Here is a 20,063-nt window from a genome sequence, read left to right as displayed (position 1 = left end):
TTACTTTTCACAACTTCCTTTCTCTCGTATTAAAGAATACATCAGATTCAGATTTCAAAGGTTAACAAAAAAGAACTGTGTTTCACAGCTCTAACTCTGCTCCTGCGAATCCTCTTGCACATGACACTCTAATAAATTACCAAAACACAAACCTTCATGCACTCAAAGAGAAGAATGTTTCACAGAGCCATAGAACTTGGGCTATACTATGAATATGAGGTACTGTTAACTGAGTGACTTTACCAAATCCTTCAACTGCAGAAAGCCTTTTCCTTCACTTATAAGATTAGGATATCAACAGCTTACCTTGTCTCCCTCAAATTACTACTGTGAGGATCAAATAACATTATATGTAAACAATATTTTACAATCTTGGGATAACATAAAACATAAGGGTTACTATTACATTTACACCTTCATCTAAGTATTGATTTGCCTGACACCTGGTGACAGCAGAATTTCAGGTTTCAAAGAGCAATCATAAAAGCCTCCCTAATGAAAAGTCAACTGGCTATGGTATGTACCTTTGAAATTAATCATAGCCTTTTGGTTCAGTCTCAGCAAATGGGTAAATATTCGTGCCTTTATCATTGCAGAGGCATTTCTGGGTCCCCTTCCCCTTCAGATACAACTGATTGAAGAAGCTTGGGAGAAACAGAAAGATTTGAGGACTGGGTTTTGGTTATTGTTGTTTGGTTTCCTAAAAATGAGTAGGTTAGTATTCTTTATTCTACTATGCAACATCAGGAAATGTCATGTCCTAAAAGTTAAGGTTCTTGAATGTAAATAGCCCCTTCCCTGGCTGTCAGCTTCACAGTGACCCTTATCCTCAAACTGCTACCATCAGACAACCCCAACTCTTTGCTGAATGCCTTTTTTCCCTAGCTGCATTAGCTGTAGTACATATGCTTGCTGGATTTCAGGGATGCCTGACAACTGAGTTCAGTGACAGAACAATGATTTTCATTTAATCACTTTTTTCAGATGTAAATATAATTTGGTATTTTGGTATATGGTGCATTTTCTGGGCATCATTTATGAGAATGAGAAGGTAATGCAGAAGTGTCTCTTTTACCACTGCTTCACCTCCTAACTCCCTTACTATGGAAGACTCTGCTAAAGAGCAGTGTTGTTACACTAGCAAGAATCCTCAGAGCTCACTGACATCATCTGCTCTGCACTAAGCATGCCCTTACAACTGTTCAGATTCTAGCAGCCTCAGTTAACTGGCATTCTCTGAAGAGAAATCTGAGATGATATCTTCTAGATATTAAGTAACTAATAAATTAGGACAGCTACTGATATGGGCCAAGATTGGAACTCTATCTTGTTGCTTCCAGTTCCTAAAGCCCTACTCTGCAGCCTAATTAGTTTAGTTCTTATGTCATTTTTATTAAAGTTATAGAAAAAAGTCACTAATTCTAAGCAACCTTAGGAAACCATCCTTTTATAGACAGTTGACACCATTCTATCCAAAAGCAAAAATCATGTTAGTCTATGAATTATGCCAAGCTAAAGCCATGATTTTACAAAGCCTTTGAAATATGTAGGTTATCTGGTTGCACAAACACTGAACTAAATTGTGCAGTCAGTTGTGTGACTGCCAGCCATACTCCACATTCCCACTACTCAGGGGAGGACTGAGGGCAGATATAATGTGGTTATTTCAATTAGCACATTATATGCAGACAATAGACTATCACATCTTGGTTTATGCAACTAGATGCTAGGATATTCACAGAACTATGAGATCATCTAAGAGGACATTTCTCAAAACATATCCTTGTCATTAATCAGCACAAAATTGTGCGTTATCCACTCAACTTTGAACGTATTTGCATAAATGTTTCCATTTTTCAAATTTTATTTTGGTTTCCAACAATTTTTACAGTGATCCATAATTAAAAACTGTTCTTTTAGTCTCCACATTTCAGCAGTTATGCGTATAAATGAGCACACATTCTCACAGAGGTGGCAAACATCGTTTTAATACCGAGAGATTACCTTCACCCTTCAATACCACTGCTGAGTTGATGTTCTGTTTGCCAAGTTCTTTGTTCTTTGTCACACAGAGGTAATGATAATTTCTGGGCATGTTAAAACTAGAGAAAAATAGCTAAACAAAACATCTTCTCCCTCTGAATAGTCTCAATGGGAGTTCTTTTGTTATAAAATGAATCTAATCAGGACACATTTTCAACTAATTTTGTTTGAAAAAGCAATCATAAGCTACTGGATTATTCAAAGGCATCCAACATTTTCATAAGTACTCATTTTCCCACCAGTATAGGCCTGCACATTTTAAACCATTTTTGTGAATTTCATAAAATTGTGGCTGCTTTGTTTTCTAATTCAATATGTGACTCGGCATTCAAATCTTAAACTATTTGCTCTATTAAAATCTGCCACTATGTAGACTGCCGCTAATACAGCTACCAATACATTGTGTAGGTTAAATCACATTTGGACAGCATAATGAGCAGCGAAGTACACAGGCATTTTGAAGAACTTCTGTCTGTTCTTTTCAACTTATGAAACTCATTTTCTTGCTTTCACTTTTGTGAACCCGAAGGTCAGACCTTCACTAGTGAGAGATGGAGAAAGCTTCCATGTTATGTTTTAAAGATTTCTTGGAATCCCTAATTATCTGTTGAATCAGCTTCCACAATACCAGACTTGATCATTAAGGAATTTCTGAAGAATCTCGCAGAGTCAGTATTTTACGCATAATAAAAAAATATCAAATTATCAAAGTTGGTTTCAGTCCTGCTTCTGACAAAATGGGAAGCAATAAGTTTTTAATTGTGACCAAAGCGAAGACAGTCAGATAACCCAGAACTCAGGATGAATTCAGGAAAGTATTATCTGGATAAATCATTAAAATATAATGTTCTCAGAGGAAAGAACACACTGCAAGAATGAGGATAGCTCTAGCAAAGAAAGAGATAAGGTAGAAAATATCAAAAGCAAATCACATTTTACAGTTTCTCAAGGTTTAAGTCAGCAAAGCTCATTTTTCTCTCCCTAAAAGTTCTTGGAAGTACAATTCAATGAGTTTGTATTATGGAAAATATGCATTGCCTAAAAGTTATCATTTTAAGTATATGAGCCTGTGGTGTTTATTTTTTCCTTTGTTACATCATCATACAGTTTAGAATGCTTTTCATTTTACCACGCTGAAACATTAGATTCATCAAACTATCCCCATTTCTTACCACCATAAGTTCCTGGAAGTTGTCAATCTACTTTCTGTTTCTATTAATTTGACTACTCTATATTATGGAATCACACAGCACTTGTTCCATAACTAGCTTATTTCATGCAGCATAATGTCTTCAAGATTGACTTATGTTATAACATGTATCAGAGTCACTTTTTATCAGAGGCTAAATATCAATGGGACACACACACAGAGATACACACACACACACACACACACACACACACACACACACCCCACATCATATTTAAACAATCAACTGTCCAAGGACACTGAGTAGCTTTCAGCTTTGGGCTGTTACAAATAATAGTGTCATAAACTTGGAGAAACAAATTCATGTTCAATTTCCCATTATTGTTTTTCTTGGCTATGTACCCAGAAGTGAAATTCTTGAATCGTGGCAAATGTGCTTCTACCGTTTTAAGAAATTGACATCTATTTTTGTAAAAATGTACACCTCCATAACCAAAGCTTTATCTCTGTTTCTTCCAAGATTAATAAACTAAGCCCTATTGTAGAGCTTCAATCCATTTTGAGTTAACATTCTGTTATCACTCACCCAGCCAATCAGTAAACTGGTAGTTGTTAAATCTCCCTAGTAGTAACTGATTCTAAGAAGCACTCTTCTAGAAATAGAGCAACCTAAGTTTCTTGCCCTAATACAAAAAATATTTTTATTTTTATAACTTATTTCAAAATATTAGAGAAGCTGTTAAGAGGTTGGAAAGGATGGTATCATTTCATGGAGGCATGCTGAAATATTTTCTAGCTAAAAATTTTCTACAAGGTTATTGGGCCCACCAAATTGGTAATTTTTCATTATAAGGCCTCTTCTGTTCAGATTATGTTATTTTGCAGAAGGAGGAAAATAAAAATTCTGATTAGGCTTATTTCCTCTCTGGGGAAAAAATTATTGCACTGCCAATGTTCAAATGTGCTAAGTATAGTTTTTATTTCAGTTTGGACAAATCATACTCAGAAATGAAAGGCTAATCCAATGCTAATTTCATATGTTCAAAATGTCCTTCATATTTCTGCTGCCCATTTCACCACTCTGAAACAATTCTATCTATCAAACTATATTCAACATTTGTAGGATTTATATCCTACAAATTTATGGATCAACATCCAGTCATTCAAAAGTTGCCCAGAATGAGAAGTCCCTGAGTGTGCTACTTAATATGAGAAAGATTTTGTGAAGATTGTTTGCTAACAACAGATGGGCTTTAATAGACACATTTACAAAAACAAAAATGAAATAAGTCATGCCAAAATTAAGGGCACTCTAAGGTTGATTTGGGGGGAGCAAGATTCAATTCAACTCTCTTTCAAGAAAAAGAGTTTTGGAAGAAAGAGATAAACTAGCATAGAAATAATAGAAGTTCATGTTGAAATACTTATTTAGCTACAGCAAACAGCACAAATGAAACAGATATTCATATATATATTACTAGTTGACATGTGTGGTGGTTTCAATGAGAATGGGCCCCATAGGCTCATATATTTGAATACTTGATCCTGTTGGTCAGAACTGTTTTGAGAAGGATTAGGAGGTAAGTCCTTGTCAGAGTAGGTAGGTCACTGAGGTTTCAAAAGCCTATGCCAGGTGCAGTTTCTCTCTCTCTCTCTCTCTCTCTCTCTCTCTCTCTCTCTCTCTCTCTCTCTCTCTCTCTCTCTCTCTCTCTCTCTCTCCCTCTGCCTTTAACTTTCAGATAAGATGTAAGCTCTCAGCTACTGTGATAGCACCATGACTGCCTATCTGCCTCTATGCTCCTGACATAATTGTCATAGGATCACCTTCTGCAACTAATAGCAAGCCCTCAACTAAATACTTTCTTTCATAAGTTGCCTGGGCCATTGTGTCTCTACACAGCAATGAAACATTAACTAAGACAAAGTTATCCACTATCCACTTATAATTCTTGGATGTCTGGAAATTTTTCAGAATCTATATCAGTTTGTCACCTCCAATTCTAATTTACCTTAAAAGAAACATCTTAGAGTTTATGTAATTTATATATAACAAATCCAAAATTATTTGGGAGAAAAAAAAGAAAATTGGAGAAATTATTTGGGAGTTAAATAAGGCACATAATAAAGAAAATTGACTTGAATTTTATAGAAAGGAAACATAGGTTAAGACAGATTTCTGAGCATACTCTAACAGCTATAACTAGTGGGTAATTTTATTTAGAAAATTTACTATATTTTATGATATCCTCTGAGGTTTTCTGACACATGGAATTTAAATAGCATTCAAACAAAAAGAGCAATTCCTGTTTAAAAAATAGCAGAAGTCAGAACTCTAGTTTAGATTTTTGGGTTGTCATTAAGTTTCTATACATACAGGTTGCTGACCTTAGATTTTACTTTCTTCACATTGATTATAGGAGCCAAGTGTCTTAGATTATTCCTCTATGATAATAGAAGAGATCTACATGAACAGCCTGGACATGAGTGGGGGTAATGAAGGGCGAGGGTCGAGGGAAAGAGAGCTTGGAGGAGCAGGAGATCCCAGCTGGATCAAGAACAGAGAGGGTGCCGGGCGGTGGTGGCGCACGCCTTTAATCCCAGCACTCGGGAGGCAGAGCCAGGCGGATCTCTGTGAGTTCGAGGCCAGCCTGGACTACCAAGTGAGTTCCAGGAAAGGCGCAAAGCTACACAGAGAAACCCTGTCTCGAAAAACCAAAAAAAAAAAAAAAAACAGAGAGGGAGAACAAGGAATAGAAGACCATGGTAAATGAAGACCACATGAGAATAGGAAGAAGCAAAGTGCTAGAGAGGCCCACAGAAATCCACAAAGATACCCCCACAACAGACTGCTGGCAATGGTCGAGAGACAGCCTGAACTGACCTACTCTGGTGATGGGATGGCCAAACACCCTAATTGTCGTGCTAGAAACCCCATCCAACGACTGAGGGATCTGGATGCAGAGATTCATGGCTAGGCCCCGGGTGGAGCTCTGGGAGTCCAATTAGCAAGAAAGAGGAGGGTTTATATGAGCAAGAATTGTTGAGACCAAGGTTGGTTAAAGCACAGGGACAAATAGCCAAACGAATGGAAACACATGAACTATGAACCAATGGCTGAGGGGTCCCCACTGGATCAGGTCCTCTGAATGGGTGAGACAGTTGATTGGCTTGATCTGTTTGGGAAGCATCCAGGCAGTGGGACCGGGTCCTGTGCTCATTGCATGAGTTGGCTGTTTGAAACCTGGGGCCTAAGCAGGGTCGCTTGGCTCGGCCTGGGAGGAGGGAACTGGACCTGCCTGGACTGAGTCTACCTGGTTGATCTCAGTCCGCGGGGGAGGCTTTGCCCTGGAGGAGGTGGGAATGGGGGGGGCTGGGGGGAAGGTGAGGGGGGGCGGGAGGGGGGAGAACAAGGGAATCCATGGCTGATATGTAGAACTGAATTGTATTGCAAAATAAAAAAAAAGATTAATTAGATTTAAAAAAAAGATTATTATTACTCACTCCTAAAATCCAAAGGGTCTGCAGAGATATTAATTCTGGATGACATTGGCAATTCTGTTTTTTTTTTTTTTTTTAAGATTTATTTATTATGTATACAGCATGTGTGCCTGCAGGCCAGAAGAGGGCACCAGATCTCGTTACAGATGGTTGTGAGCCACCATGTGGTTGCTGGGAATTGAACTCAGGACCTCTGGAAGAGCAGTCAGTGCTCTTAACCTCTGAGCCATCTCTCCAGCCCCCGACATTGGCAATTCTGTGCACTAAGACAAAAGATAGTTGATTGTGGTGATATTGTGTTCCCCAAAATATTGTACACCTTAATAAATTTATCTGGGGTCAGAGAACAGAACAGCCACTAGACAGACATAGAGGCCAGAAAATGGTGGCACTCACACCTTTAATCCTAGCCTTCTGGGGGCAGAGATCCATCCGGATCTCTGTGAGTTTAAAGCCACACTGGAAACAGCCAGGTATGGTGACTCACGCCTTTAATCCCAGGAAGTGATGGCAGAAAGCAGAAAGGTATATAAGGCGTGAGGATGAGGAACTAGGAGGGTTAAGCTTTTAGACTTTTAGCAGCAGTTCAGCTGAGATTGATTCTGGATGAGGACTCAGAGGCTTTCAGTCTGAGGAAATAAGACCAGCTGAGGAATTGGCGAGGCGAGGTAGCTGTGGCTTGTTCTGCTTCTCTGATCTTCCAGCATTCACCCCAATACCTGGCTCCAGGTTTGTTTTTATTAATAAGACCTTTTAAGATTCGTGTTACAGTTGATTTTGTTATTTGTCATAGAATGGCCAATTAGGTTGCATAAAATTATGTGATAAGTTTGCATTATATATATGTGTGTCTGTATATATATACATATACATACATATATATATATATATATATATATAGAGAGAGAGAGAGAGAGAGAGAGAGAGAGAGAGAGAGAGAGAGTCAAATACTGAGTGAATTTTAAAGTGTTTTCTCTGGATTGTTTTCTATGGAAATGTTTTTAGAAAAGCCCTATAAATCTAAAAACTACAACTCACTTTGGTCATTTGGTTCTGAAATCCAGGAATGAGGATCAGTTGAATATTTTGTCTAGCAAAGAGAAACTGTGATTTAGACCTAAATTCAAAGTTTCAAAATTAAGGAAATGATTCTGCATAGTCTCTGTTTGTGGCCTCCAGTGAAGTCAAACAGAAATATTTCCATAATGTGGTTCTACCATAACATTCCACTCCATATTCTGGTGGACTCCATGGTTATACCTGTGTTGGCTGAAAGAATTACAGGCTTAGTTCCTCTCCCCCAATGTGTGTGTGTGTGTGTGTGTGTGTGTGTGTGTGTGTGTGTGTGTGTGAGAGAGAGAGAGAGAGAGAGAGAGAGAGAGAGAAAGAGAGAGAGAGAGAGAGAGAGAGAGAGAGAGAGACTTTGGGGCTGGAGAGATGGCTCAGGGTTAAAAGTACTTGCTGTTCTTGCAGAGGACCCAAGTTCAGTTCTCAGCATTGAAGAGGTAACTCACAGGCATCTGTAACAGGGGCTCTGATGTCCTCTTTTGGATTCTTCTGATATCAAGCACTCATGTGGTACACACACACACACACACACACACACACACACACACGCACGCACGCACACACACACACACACACACACACACACACACACACACACACACACATATATATATATATATATGCATATAGGCAAAACACTTATGCACATAAAATAAAAATAAACAATTTTAAAAGTAATGACTGTTTTCATCAAATGATCTTGCAGACCCTCAGAACCTATCATTTAGATCTACTAGATTTTCTCTCCCTCAAGCACTTAATCCCATTATGCACAAGATCAGACCTGGGTTTGTATTCTGAAGCTCTCCATGACCCTTCCAAAGACATTGAAGGTAGAATCTCAGTCTTCCTGCCTATCATCTGAGTCTCACCTGACAGATTCTCTAAGAATGTTCATGGAAGCTGATATTAGCAGTGAATCTTGAAAACAATAACTATCTTTTTATTTTCTTCATCTCCTAGTATCACCCTGTTCTGAGCATTGCCTCTGGGAAAGTTAGAAGAATTATATTAGAAATGTAAGAAGAAATTGGCATTGTTCAATTATGACTATATAAATATTGTTTGAGTTTGCCAATAGCAAAGGAAAGTCTGGAGGATGCAGGTGTAGACTTAATACCATATGACTAGATTTGGGAAAAATATTGCAATGGGGAGGAAAGCCAAGAGAGATGGAAACAGGGATGAAGAAGGTACATTGGAAGTTCAGACTTGAGAAGACAAAAGACTTGGTCTTTGGGAACCATGTTAGGCTGTGTGATGAGCAAGCCACCTCTCATCCACTGACCCCAGAGGTCAAGGGGGAGCCTAGCTCAAGTCCATAGATGAGTTCTCATATTCAAAGGAACACCAGCACAGAAGAACCTTTGGGCTGTGATCACTGCTGGTAGATGGAGTCCATTAGTGACAACCACTCATGGGACAGAAAGCTCACAGACAGGAGAAGCTGTGAGTGCTGGAAGACACACAGACACGGTAGCCTTGAACAGTAGCACACGAAGAGAGCATCCTAGCTAGCATTCTACTCCCAAATAGAGTGGAAAATGCAGACTTTTTTTCACCCATATATGCAGGTGTGGCAAAGGATAATTGCCAGGTCCTAAGTGTATGCAGGAATGGACAAGGGCAGGGTGTCCTTATGTTACACTAATGTGTTTCTTCTTATACTGACTCTTTTTCTAACAAAACTCTTACACACTACTTTACTACCAAATTCTATGATTTTTATATCCTGGTTCCCACATAGATTCTTCAACAAAAAGGAAAACCAAATCTCTTTTCAGTATTTTTGAGGAAAACAAATAGAAACATATATGAGAGAAAGGGTGTCCTGTTACTGGGCCAATGTGCCTAACAATGCCTTGTTCTCATTTTTAGAATGAATACAATGCTAATAAAAATGCTCCTTATTCAATAATCTAAAAATACTGTTTGATTCTGGTTATAAAAATGCATTTTAGAAACATAAATATGTAAAAAGGAAAAAAATTCAAATGTAATCCCAATGTATAGACATCTCCACATACTATTTCCATGCAGTGGTGTTCCATATTTTAGGTACACTTATTGATTATAATTGTTTTGTAATTATATAACATGCATTTGCTCATTTTAAATAGCATAAAAATGACAAATGTATTCACAAATGCCTACAGCATAGATATACCATGATTTGTTTAAACATTAACCTAATGTTAATTTAATTAACAACCTAATGTTATTTAATTAACCTATAAGTTGGTTATCGCCACCTTTATCATAACTGATAATGTTATAAAGTAGATAATAATGTTTATATAAACTTTTGTTTCTTACAACAAATTGCTAAAAATGAAATCACTATTTGGAGAGTATAATATTTTTATAATTATTTTTACTATTACAAAAGTGTCACTCTAAGAAGTAAAAGTTCAAAATATCCCTGCACTAAAAATGTAATGTTTTCTCACACCTTTGCCAGCAATATATTCCATATGAATTATGTATATTTATTTCATTTAGAAGCTATTGACAGCTTTGTGCTTTCAATTCTCATTTATGCTTCCTGTGAGATTGATCGATTCATTACATGTGGTCATTTCTCTTTGCTCATGACCTGCATTTTCAGAACATTTACTCTGTAGGAATTCTGTAATGGAATGCTTTTGTGCTTTTTAATTTATGGACCTGGAACATAATTATTTGTCAGATATGCTACAGACATATTTCTTCTTTCATTTTACTTGTGATGTTTTGATACTCTCAACATTTGAATTAAATGTTCTAACTTACTGTGATTTTCTTCTTACTTTACACATAGAAGGCCTTCCAAGGTCTATTTATGTGTCACTGATCTTCAGCAAACACATCATGAGGATTTATTACCCAGAATAATGAAGGAGAAGTTTTCCTTCACTTTCTAAACTGATCATTAAAAGCTGACAAGATGTTTTTGTGTGTTGAGCCCTTGCCGCCCAAGTCTGATGACTAGAGGTCCATTTCTGAACCCCATGTGGTGTAAGGAACTGACTGTTGAAAGTTGTCCTCTGGCCTTCACACACACATTCTGATGCATGTACATGCTTGTGTGTGCACACACACATACACACAAACACACACAGATACACACACAAACAATAAATAAATGAAGTATAATTTCAAAGTATTAAAATGGATTATTCAAAGCTACAAAGATTATAGATTCATTTTTAACATTTAGTGTTTCAATTTTAGCAGTATTTTTATGAATAGAACAGATAAATCAATCAATGTCACAGAACAGTCCCGTAAACCTCTATGGTCTACATACAGCCTGTAGTCAGTGTTGGATAGTATTTAGTGTCAAAGGCTACAGAACTCTAATTTGGTGTGAAACCCAGATTTGTTGCTGCACAGCGCTGAGTATTTTGGTGTTTTATTTTTCCTTATTTCAGCTGCCCATTTTCAGTATGTGAAATGGGAAGATACCTCCTACTATTTGGACACAATTACTGAATGAAAGGTGCTAAGAGGCACTTGGTATTCATAAGTACTGAGCACCTATCAGCTGGAATTATCTCAGCTGATCTGGGATGCCACCATTCTGTATTAAATGCATTACAGACATGATTTCTACTTCTTTAAATTTTGTAAACATTAATTTATATGTGTACATATGTGTGGACATGTGCTTGCCATAGCATATGTATATAAATCAGTGAGAAATCTGCCAAAGCTGGTTCTCTCCTTCCTCCATGTGAGCTCCAGAAGTGAACTCTGGTCACCACGCTTAGTGGCCAGTGCTTTACCCATTCAGCTATTTCACCTCCCATTCTTATTTCTAATAATCATATTTCTAATTATTAACTTTCATAATATTGGGGTAATTTGTAGAATGCATTGCTGTGAGCCTATTCAAGGAATTATTTTCCATCTAAAACAAAATGTGTATTTTCCATTAGTCTTTTTGCTTATTACCTTTCCAGCTATTATTAGTCATTTTCTAGGTGACCTTGGAAGATACTTTGACATGTTCCAAAATTTCCCTTGGTTGGGTTTTGTACTAGAATGTAATTAACATATAAATTGATTCCATGAAAATATACTTGATCAAGTGACTGAAACATCCCATTCAGAAGACTCTGAAAAACTATATAATTTTTCTCATTTGCTTCACACAAGCCTTTAATGCTTAATATTAGATGGTTTAGTTGTGGGACGCTGTTGTGCTCTACACTTGTGTGTTCCTTCCACTTCAAACTGAGGTGCTGAATCTTAATGCATTGGTATGTGGAAGCAAAATTATGGGAGGTAACTGACAGGAGGAATATGCTCTAACAAGAAGAGATGATAGAAGTATGCCTATGTAGATTCAACAACCATCTGCAAACCAAGAAGAAAGTCCTCACTTGACAGTGAACCTAACACTTCCATATGGCGCCCCTGACTCCAGGTCTGATAAATAAATGTCTGTTATTTAAGCCACTCAGTCCATGTGTGCATTACAGCATCCTGACAGACTGAGACATGTCACCAGGGCCAGTTAGATTGTTAAATATTTCTGTTAGTCACTTCATGAAACACTTTGCATTTGAAGCAATAGCAAAGGAAATTCTACACACAAAACACCTCACATTTCATCTGTTTCTACAATATTTCAAAGAATCAATTAGTCTTAAAAGTAGTTAGCTCTGATCCTATTGAAGAAACACTTTTGTACTTAACCTTATCTGGTTAAACCTCTTAGATTTAAAATTGTACTTCTAAGACAATTTCTACTTTTTGCATATACATTTGTAATTTTGCACAGTAATTATGTTTTGAAAACTTGCTCCTTGATGCAAAAATGCAAAAAAACAGTACTTATAACCTCAAAATATCATGACAACTCATGTTAAGTCATAAATCTGAAAATAAATTCCTACTCTAAAAAACTTGCATGAATAGAAGTGTTCTTAGTATAACACATAATATGAAAGAAAATAAAATTCCTGATGAACTGAATACATCTTCCTCTTCTGAATCATGAAAATGTAACTAAAGATGACTGTGTGTGCAGTAAATGTTAATGTCATCTGCAGATATATGAAGACATCATCTAAAAAGGTTTTCTTGAACTTTATGTTAACTGACAATTTTCCAGTTAGAATAGCCCATTGCAAAGGCCCTTATTCACTCCTCATTAACAGTCCACTCTATTATTACCTTTTGGTTGATTTAGATGTAAGTTATAGTAATAAAATAATTCTACAGAATTTATTGCTGAGAAAAAGTAAGCAAACTAAAGCCTTTGTACAGGAAATAACTTTAAGTAATTGCTAATAAAGAAACTATGGCATTTTTGTGTGTATTCAAATGGTCCTCCCATTAAAAGAAATAAACCAATTAATATAGAAGGGAAAGGAATGTGCCAAAGTGTTTTCAGGAAGGTGGTAGATTAGGCATCATCAAACTCCAACTTTCCTCACAGCATCTTTCCAGTAACAGTCCACAAAGAATACATATATGAAGCTGTGGGCTGTCTTTCTGTACACTGTGAATATGTGTTGCTCTAATTGGTTGATAAATAAAGCTGTTTGGCCTAAGGCAAGGCAGCTTAGAGGCAGGCAGGAAATCCAGGAGAGAGACAGGAAGAAGAAAGGCAGAGGTGGAGGAGATGCCATCCTGCCGTTCAGGGAGCAGTATGTAATGGCACACAGGTAAAGCCACAGAACATGTGGCAACATATAGATGAATAGAAATGGGCTAAGTTTAGTTATAAGAGCTAGCTAGCAAGAAATTTGAGCCATAGGCCGTGGCCATGCAATTCGTGATTGATATAAACCTCTATGTGTTTACTTGGGTCTGAGTGGCTGCAGGACCAGGTGGGACACAGGAAAATTTCCAGCTACAATATGATATGGCAGAATGTTGGAGTGAGGCTGAGACATATTCTTCAAATGTCCAACTGAGAAGTGCCACATTTGAAGGGTAAGAGGACTGGTTTCACTCTGTTGCCCTTTACCCAGGCCAGCATAGCACCTCAATAAGAAGATTCCCTCAGAACCAAGAGGAAAGAGACTGGGAAGCCCATTTTTCCAACCTTTTAGGATCTTTCATAGAAGGGTCGTTCTGTCTTACTACATGGGAAGCAATGGAGAATCTTCTCAACTAGATCACCAATTATCAGTTAGATAGTAAGACTAGAAACAGTGGTGGGGCTCACAGTAACCAGTGTGCAGATCTAGAGGCTACCCTCCCTTCCATCCAACAAAGGTACCATGCTGCAAAGTCTCACTATTGTACTGGGCTGCAGTTAGCAAGTCTGTATGTCTGCTAGACTTGAATGCCCAGTCACCTTCCTTGCCCTGCCTCATCCTCTCCTTCAGCTATCTCAAGATCAAAAGCCCAGCATAAGTGCGCAAGTATCAGAGACTCTCTCCCTCTTTGCCATCCCACTCAGTCAGCAATATGACTGCTCGAAATCTTGGTGTTCTGATTAAGGCCACCACAGGCCTAAAGGCAAGGGCATATCTAAACATATATATATATATATATATATATATATATATATATATATATATATATATATATATATATATATAAACCTATTTATATATATAAAAATGTGGAGCAATGTTCTCTGGACTTACCTCACCCAGGTGGCTAAGCAGTGACTCTAAAAGCCTTGCTCATATTCACTGCCCAACACAGAATTTTCTTTGCTCAACTACAAATTACAAGGAGTATTGTTGTCCAACCAGGGAAAATAACTTAAAATTCCACTCGGCCAAAGTATGTAACAGAACCTAGTTGGTATTGCTGCATGAGACAGAATCCAGCCAGGGGTTCTTACTGGGTCAGTTCCATTCAACATTAGTGCGTAGGCAGTGGCTGAGCTCAATACTACACCAAAGTCAGACTGTGCACTAGCAAAATACTGGACTAGACTCAGTAATGAAAACCTATCGCCATCCTCCAACACTGCAGAGCTGGCACTTTCCTACATACTCGGGCATCAATGTAAGGACACAGTATTATGAAACCTGTCAAGTACCTGCAAAACAAGCTCTTAAAAGTCCTATATTATGTTACAAAATAAATGTTATTAAACTTAAATTTATGGAAAATCAGTTCAAGTATCTTTTTTTTAGTCACAGCAGCATAAATCTTGAAATGAACAGCAAGAAAGATCTTGGAGATTTTACAAATATTTGCAAATGGAGACTGCTTATAAATGTTCCAGATGTGCAGCTGGGGAGATGGATTGATGGATAAAATGCTTGCTGTGCAAGTATGGAGATGTGTATCATATCCCCAATACCAAAATAAAAAGCCAGGCATAGCAGTGAGTGCTTATAGTCCCAGCACTGGAAGACTCAAGAGGGTCTCTGGGGTTCACTGACCAGTCAGTCCAACCAATTGGTGAGTTTCAGATTCAGTGAGAATTCCAGTCTCAAAAAATAGGATGTAGAAAATTGAGGAAGACACCTGACATCAACCTCTGGCCTTGACATCCATGTATATACACATCATAAGCACAGTCACACAGATATGCATGCACATGTACACACACACACACACACACACACACACACACACACACACGTGCGCACACACATGAGGGTGCACACACTATTGATTTCAAGTAAATACCATTTACTACCATTATATATCAAGGAGCTAAAAGGAAAGAACAACAAAATAAACCCAAATTAGCAGAAGTAAGACACTAGAAATATGATTTCAGATGATTTATGGGGATATGGCCCCCCAAGGCACGAACAACAAACGCAATAACGTACAAAAAGGATTGCTTCAAACTAAGAAGTTTCTCCATGGCAAATGAAGGAATTAACGAAGTGAAGAAACAATCTTCACAAGGGGAGTAAGAGGTTCCCACCATAGGACTTGTAAAAAGAGTGTCCAAAATACATAAGGAACTCAAATAACTCAGTAGCAAAAGAGAAATCTAATTTGTAAATTGGCAAAGGATCTAAACAGACATTTCTCAAAGAAATCCTACATATACATGAGTACCTTCAGAATCAGATTATAGCGGGGTACTATTTCATACCTGTTAAGATTGGTTGTTATGAAAGGATAGGATGAAAGGAGCTAGACTGGAACTGCATGTCTGTAATTCTAGGTGCTAAGGAGAAAGCTGAGGCTGACAGACCACAAGTTCAAGGCCAGCCTAGAAAGCTGAGGGAGATCCTTTCTCACAACTAAAACATAAAAAGGGGCAGGAGGTGTAGCTCAGTGATAGAGTACTTGCCCATCGTGTTCCGAGATTCAGTTCTTACTTACCACAGAAGAGAAAATAGACAGGTAAAAGAGCAGTGTTAGCATAAACAGGAAGAAGGGGAAAAGTCTGTACATTTCTAATAGGAATGTAAATTACTACAACCATTGTTAAAATTACTATGTAACTAAAAGTACAACTACCGTATCATCTGGAAATGCCACTCTTATGTATGTATATAAATAATTTAAATTAATTTGTCAAAAAAGTCCCCATCTTACCATTATTGCACATTAATCAAGATAGACACCTAATCATGGCTGAATAGATGAAGAAAATATGATGTGTACACTATGAAATTCTACTCAGACTTACAAAAGAAGAGAATTATGTCATTTGCAACAGCATTCTTAAGCTGGAGAACATTGTGCAAACTGAACTATGCAAGCCATAGGAAGAGAAGTATTTCATGAAGTCACTTATATATGGAATCTAAACATTTTGTACTCTGAGAGCAGAAAGATATTTCTAGAATCTAGGAATAGGATGGGACGTTATTACTCAAAGGGTACAAAACTTCAGATTAGGAAGGAGTAAATTTGAGATCTACTGCATAGTAAGATGACTGTAATCAATAACACATATTTCAAAATAACGAAAAGGGAAAATCAAGTGTTTTATAACAAAAAAGAGCGATAATTAGATATGCCAATTTATTGATATAACCATATTCCACTATATACATATAACATTGCTGTCAACACACACTGGGATGCTGCAACCATGAACACTCAACAATATGATGGTTTTCACTAGACCTCACAAGATCACACCAGTGAACTTGTCAGCATATCGAGTGGGAAACTCACAAGGCCCCAGCCCTAGATAATGAACTACAATAGTTCATCACTACTGAGCAAGGGAGAATCGGTTTTCTCCAGCGACCAGCTTGCTGATAGTTTTCCCAACCCTAAGCAGTCAGCCCTAAATACATGTACACAAGGGCAACACTAACTGAACTCTGTAAAGTGTTTGTTTGTGAGTGTGTGTGATATGTACGTATGGTGTGTGTGTGTGTGTGTGTATGTGTGGTATGTATGTGGGGGCTTTGGGGGGTTGGGTGTGTGTGTGATATGACAATAATAATTACAGAAAAATGAAGAGGGGAACATGAGAAGTTAGAGATGAGAGGAGGCGGAGAAATAATGAAAATACCATATACTTACCTATGAAATTCTGAAACAATTTAAATAAAAATAGTCCATGAGGTAAAATGAAAATAAGAACATTTTTCAAAATGTATGAATAACATCAGTGGCGAATGGTATTCAACCTCAATTCTGCCAATTTTATTAAGAAAAGTCTTAAGACACATGCTGAGCTATTTCTTTAAAGGTCACACGATTTGGATGTTATAGGAGCATAGACTGATTTTTATTTCAACATAGCTACTGTACCATCATGATATAATTAATATTTTTAAGCCAAACTAAGCTTATCATCACAAATTTTTTTGTGAGTGAAGTTGCTTGTTCATCATCCCTTCACAATACTCTCTCCCTGGTGTTGTGTACAAAAACAAAACAAAAAAACCAAAAAACTAACACTTCAAAGTGTCTCTTGTTTTTATCTCCAAGTTCTTGTCCACATTTTAAGTAAAATATCAGAGCAGAAAGTTTTCAGAAAATGACAATGAGAGTGAAAAAGCCAAGAGGCAGCTTCCCAATTTAAACATTTAAAATGAGATGTGTTTATTCAACAGATTCATGGCTTTGACTTTGCCTTCCTCGGAGACTGGCTTATTAAAATTTTTCCTACAGCAGAGACCTTTCCCACTCAGCAACTTTCTCCCTCTTTTTTTGCCACATTAACCTTTTCCCCAAAGCAAGACCATACATGGTATCACAGTGCTAAAGGAGGCTTCATAGAGATTAATCATAGAGGGACATGGCACTTCCTGTCAAGCCAACAGAGTGGTTCCTCTCTGCTGCCCACTCAGGACAAGAAGCACTTTGCAGACAGACCTGAGCGTGGGCCAGCATATCCACAGTTAGCCTCACTGGGAAAATTGGACAGATACAAATGGATCTTTGTCCTTGGTTATTCTCTGTATTTAATAGTTATTAGATCTGAACCAAATGAAAATCCCAAACTGAGAGGAAAATCATTACCTCTTCTTCAAGAGAAAAGTGTTCAGTAATCTTTTTCTTACTTTTTGAGGTAATTATGACTATGTAAAAGGATGGCAATGGCAAGAAGAAATATAGAGCTGTATTTTCACAAAAGGAAGTGATAAATTCTATAAGCACCTATTGCGACTTTATCTGAATAAAATTAGAAAATGGCAATTTGAATAATGTAATGGGCAATAGTAAAAATCAGTGGTTCTGATAATTGCATCAATGGTTGTATGAACCAACAACAAAATCGTAGCAATTATGTAAAAATGTCATGTATAAAAGGAGGCAGCATAAAAGAATGATACCAGTCTCCATGTGCACAGTATGGTGTACCTTCAAGATTGTATGTTGTAGTGGAAATGTCAGATACATTCATGTCACCTTCCCCACCCTCTTTTGGTAAGTGACTTCCCATCATTAACACTATTCCAATAAGCAATGGAGCATGTTCCTACCTATTCAGAGATTTCTCTCATCTCACAATCATTTATAATAAAAAGAAGATTCAAGTTCACATAATCAGCAAATAGTTCACCCCAAACTTTAATGCTCACCATACTCTCTACTGTTCTGTGGTAAAATATACAAGCTGACATTGTGCTATGCATATTAAGTCATTTGGCAGTAGTGTCCCATAAGTGAAAATAAAATCTCTCATCCAAACCAAAATTAATTTCCATATTAAATCTACACTTTAGCTCATAATTTTCATCCTAGCATTCTGCAATCGAATTAATGAGTTTCTTTGAAATTTTGCTTCACTAGTCAAACATTAAAGCTAAATTTCTGTTTACTACTTCTTTACAATCAGCAAAAACTATTTTAAAACCCTTTCCATCTAGTTAAAGTCGTAGTGATGTGATATTATAACAATTTTATACATGAATCATATTTATTAAACAATATATCTTCACCCTTAGAGCCTCTGAAATAAAACCATTCACAGCGCAGGAGTCTAGCTGGATCCCCAGGGCTCCTGTGAGCCTCTGTCTGAGAACAGACAGGAAACTGGAATTGGAGGAGGGAAAACGATACTTACATTGCTGCTCATCACTGTTGTCCCCACAGTGGTCTGTGAAGTCACACACATGATCAGAAGACAAAAAGACTCCATTACTGCACCAGAAGGCTTGGGCTCCTTGTTGACCCAGTAGAGAAATGAGAAGACAGACAGTCCAAAGGAAACACAAAGGTCCATTTATTGGGAATCCCGACATGGCAGCCTGGGAGAGGAACGCCCTTTGGTGTTGGGGGATGCAAAGTCAGTCACTTACAAGAAGAGAGCTCATAACTGGAAGCCTTTCTTTTCCTCCTCAGTTTTCCAGATGTGTCTCCTGTGAGTGTAACTCTAATTCTCTAACACAATTCTTAACAGATGCCTCTCCCAGCAGTAACTCACTCTTTCAGGGGAAGGACTTTGGAAAATATTTAACTTGAGTAATTACACCACATCTGAAGGTAGCTGAACATGGCTGTTTATAACCCTGTGTAGAGTTTTATGGCCTTGCTATCTACTGAAAGAAAAACTTAACAAAGAGCAAATACACAAACTGGGGGACTATAATAAAGTTGTAAACTTACAGGAAGATTTTCTGTCTTCATTATTATGTTCATTTAACCTCTTTCATGTAAATTTAGGGCATTATTATCAGACTAGATTGTTAGAATTCCTGATTAAAATGCTTCTTTTCTTTTGGGGGTTGCTAACAACTCATGCTTTGGGCATGCTAAACACATGTTCTACCACTAATCTTTGTGTTTTGATTTGCTTTGTTTTTTTTTTTCAAAAGATGTTCTCCCCACATAGCCTAGTCTGGCCTTGCACTTGCAATCCTACCGCCTTAGCCTTCCAAGCACTAAGAATATGGTACAAGTATAGGAGAAAATAAAGGTCAGTTTGGTGCCAGGAACTTGAATTCAGACACCCTGCCAATGAGCATAA

General features: G+C 37.5%; 1 protein-coding gene across 1 annotated transcript in view; it reads right to left on the bottom strand.

Moving 5' to 3' along the window:
- Malrd1 (MAM and LDL receptor class A domain containing 1) overlaps positions 1-19,350 on the bottom strand; it is a 605,236-nt gene extending 585,886 nt beyond the window's left edge. Inside the window, exon 1 of the mRNA XM_052729219.1 lies at positions 19,161-19,350. Within this exon, the coding sequence (XP_052585179.1) occupies positions 19,161-19,338 (178 nt within the window). The 5' untranslated portion in view covers positions 19,339-19,350. The remainder of the gene's footprint in view (positions 1-19,160) is intronic.
- Between the last annotated feature and the right edge of the window lie 713 nt (positions 19,351-20,063).

Source organism: Peromyscus californicus, unplaced genomic scaffold (assembly GCF_007827085.1).
Source record: "Peromyscus californicus insignis strain IS unplaced genomic scaffold, ASM782708v3 Scaffold_8__1_contigs__length_139910024, whole genome shotgun sequence".
NCBI lineage: Eukaryota > Metazoa > Chordata > Mammalia > Rodentia > Cricetidae > Peromyscus > Peromyscus californicus.
The sequence above is the reverse complement of the archived record's forward strand: the minus strand, read 5'-3'. Positions and strand labels throughout refer to the sequence as shown.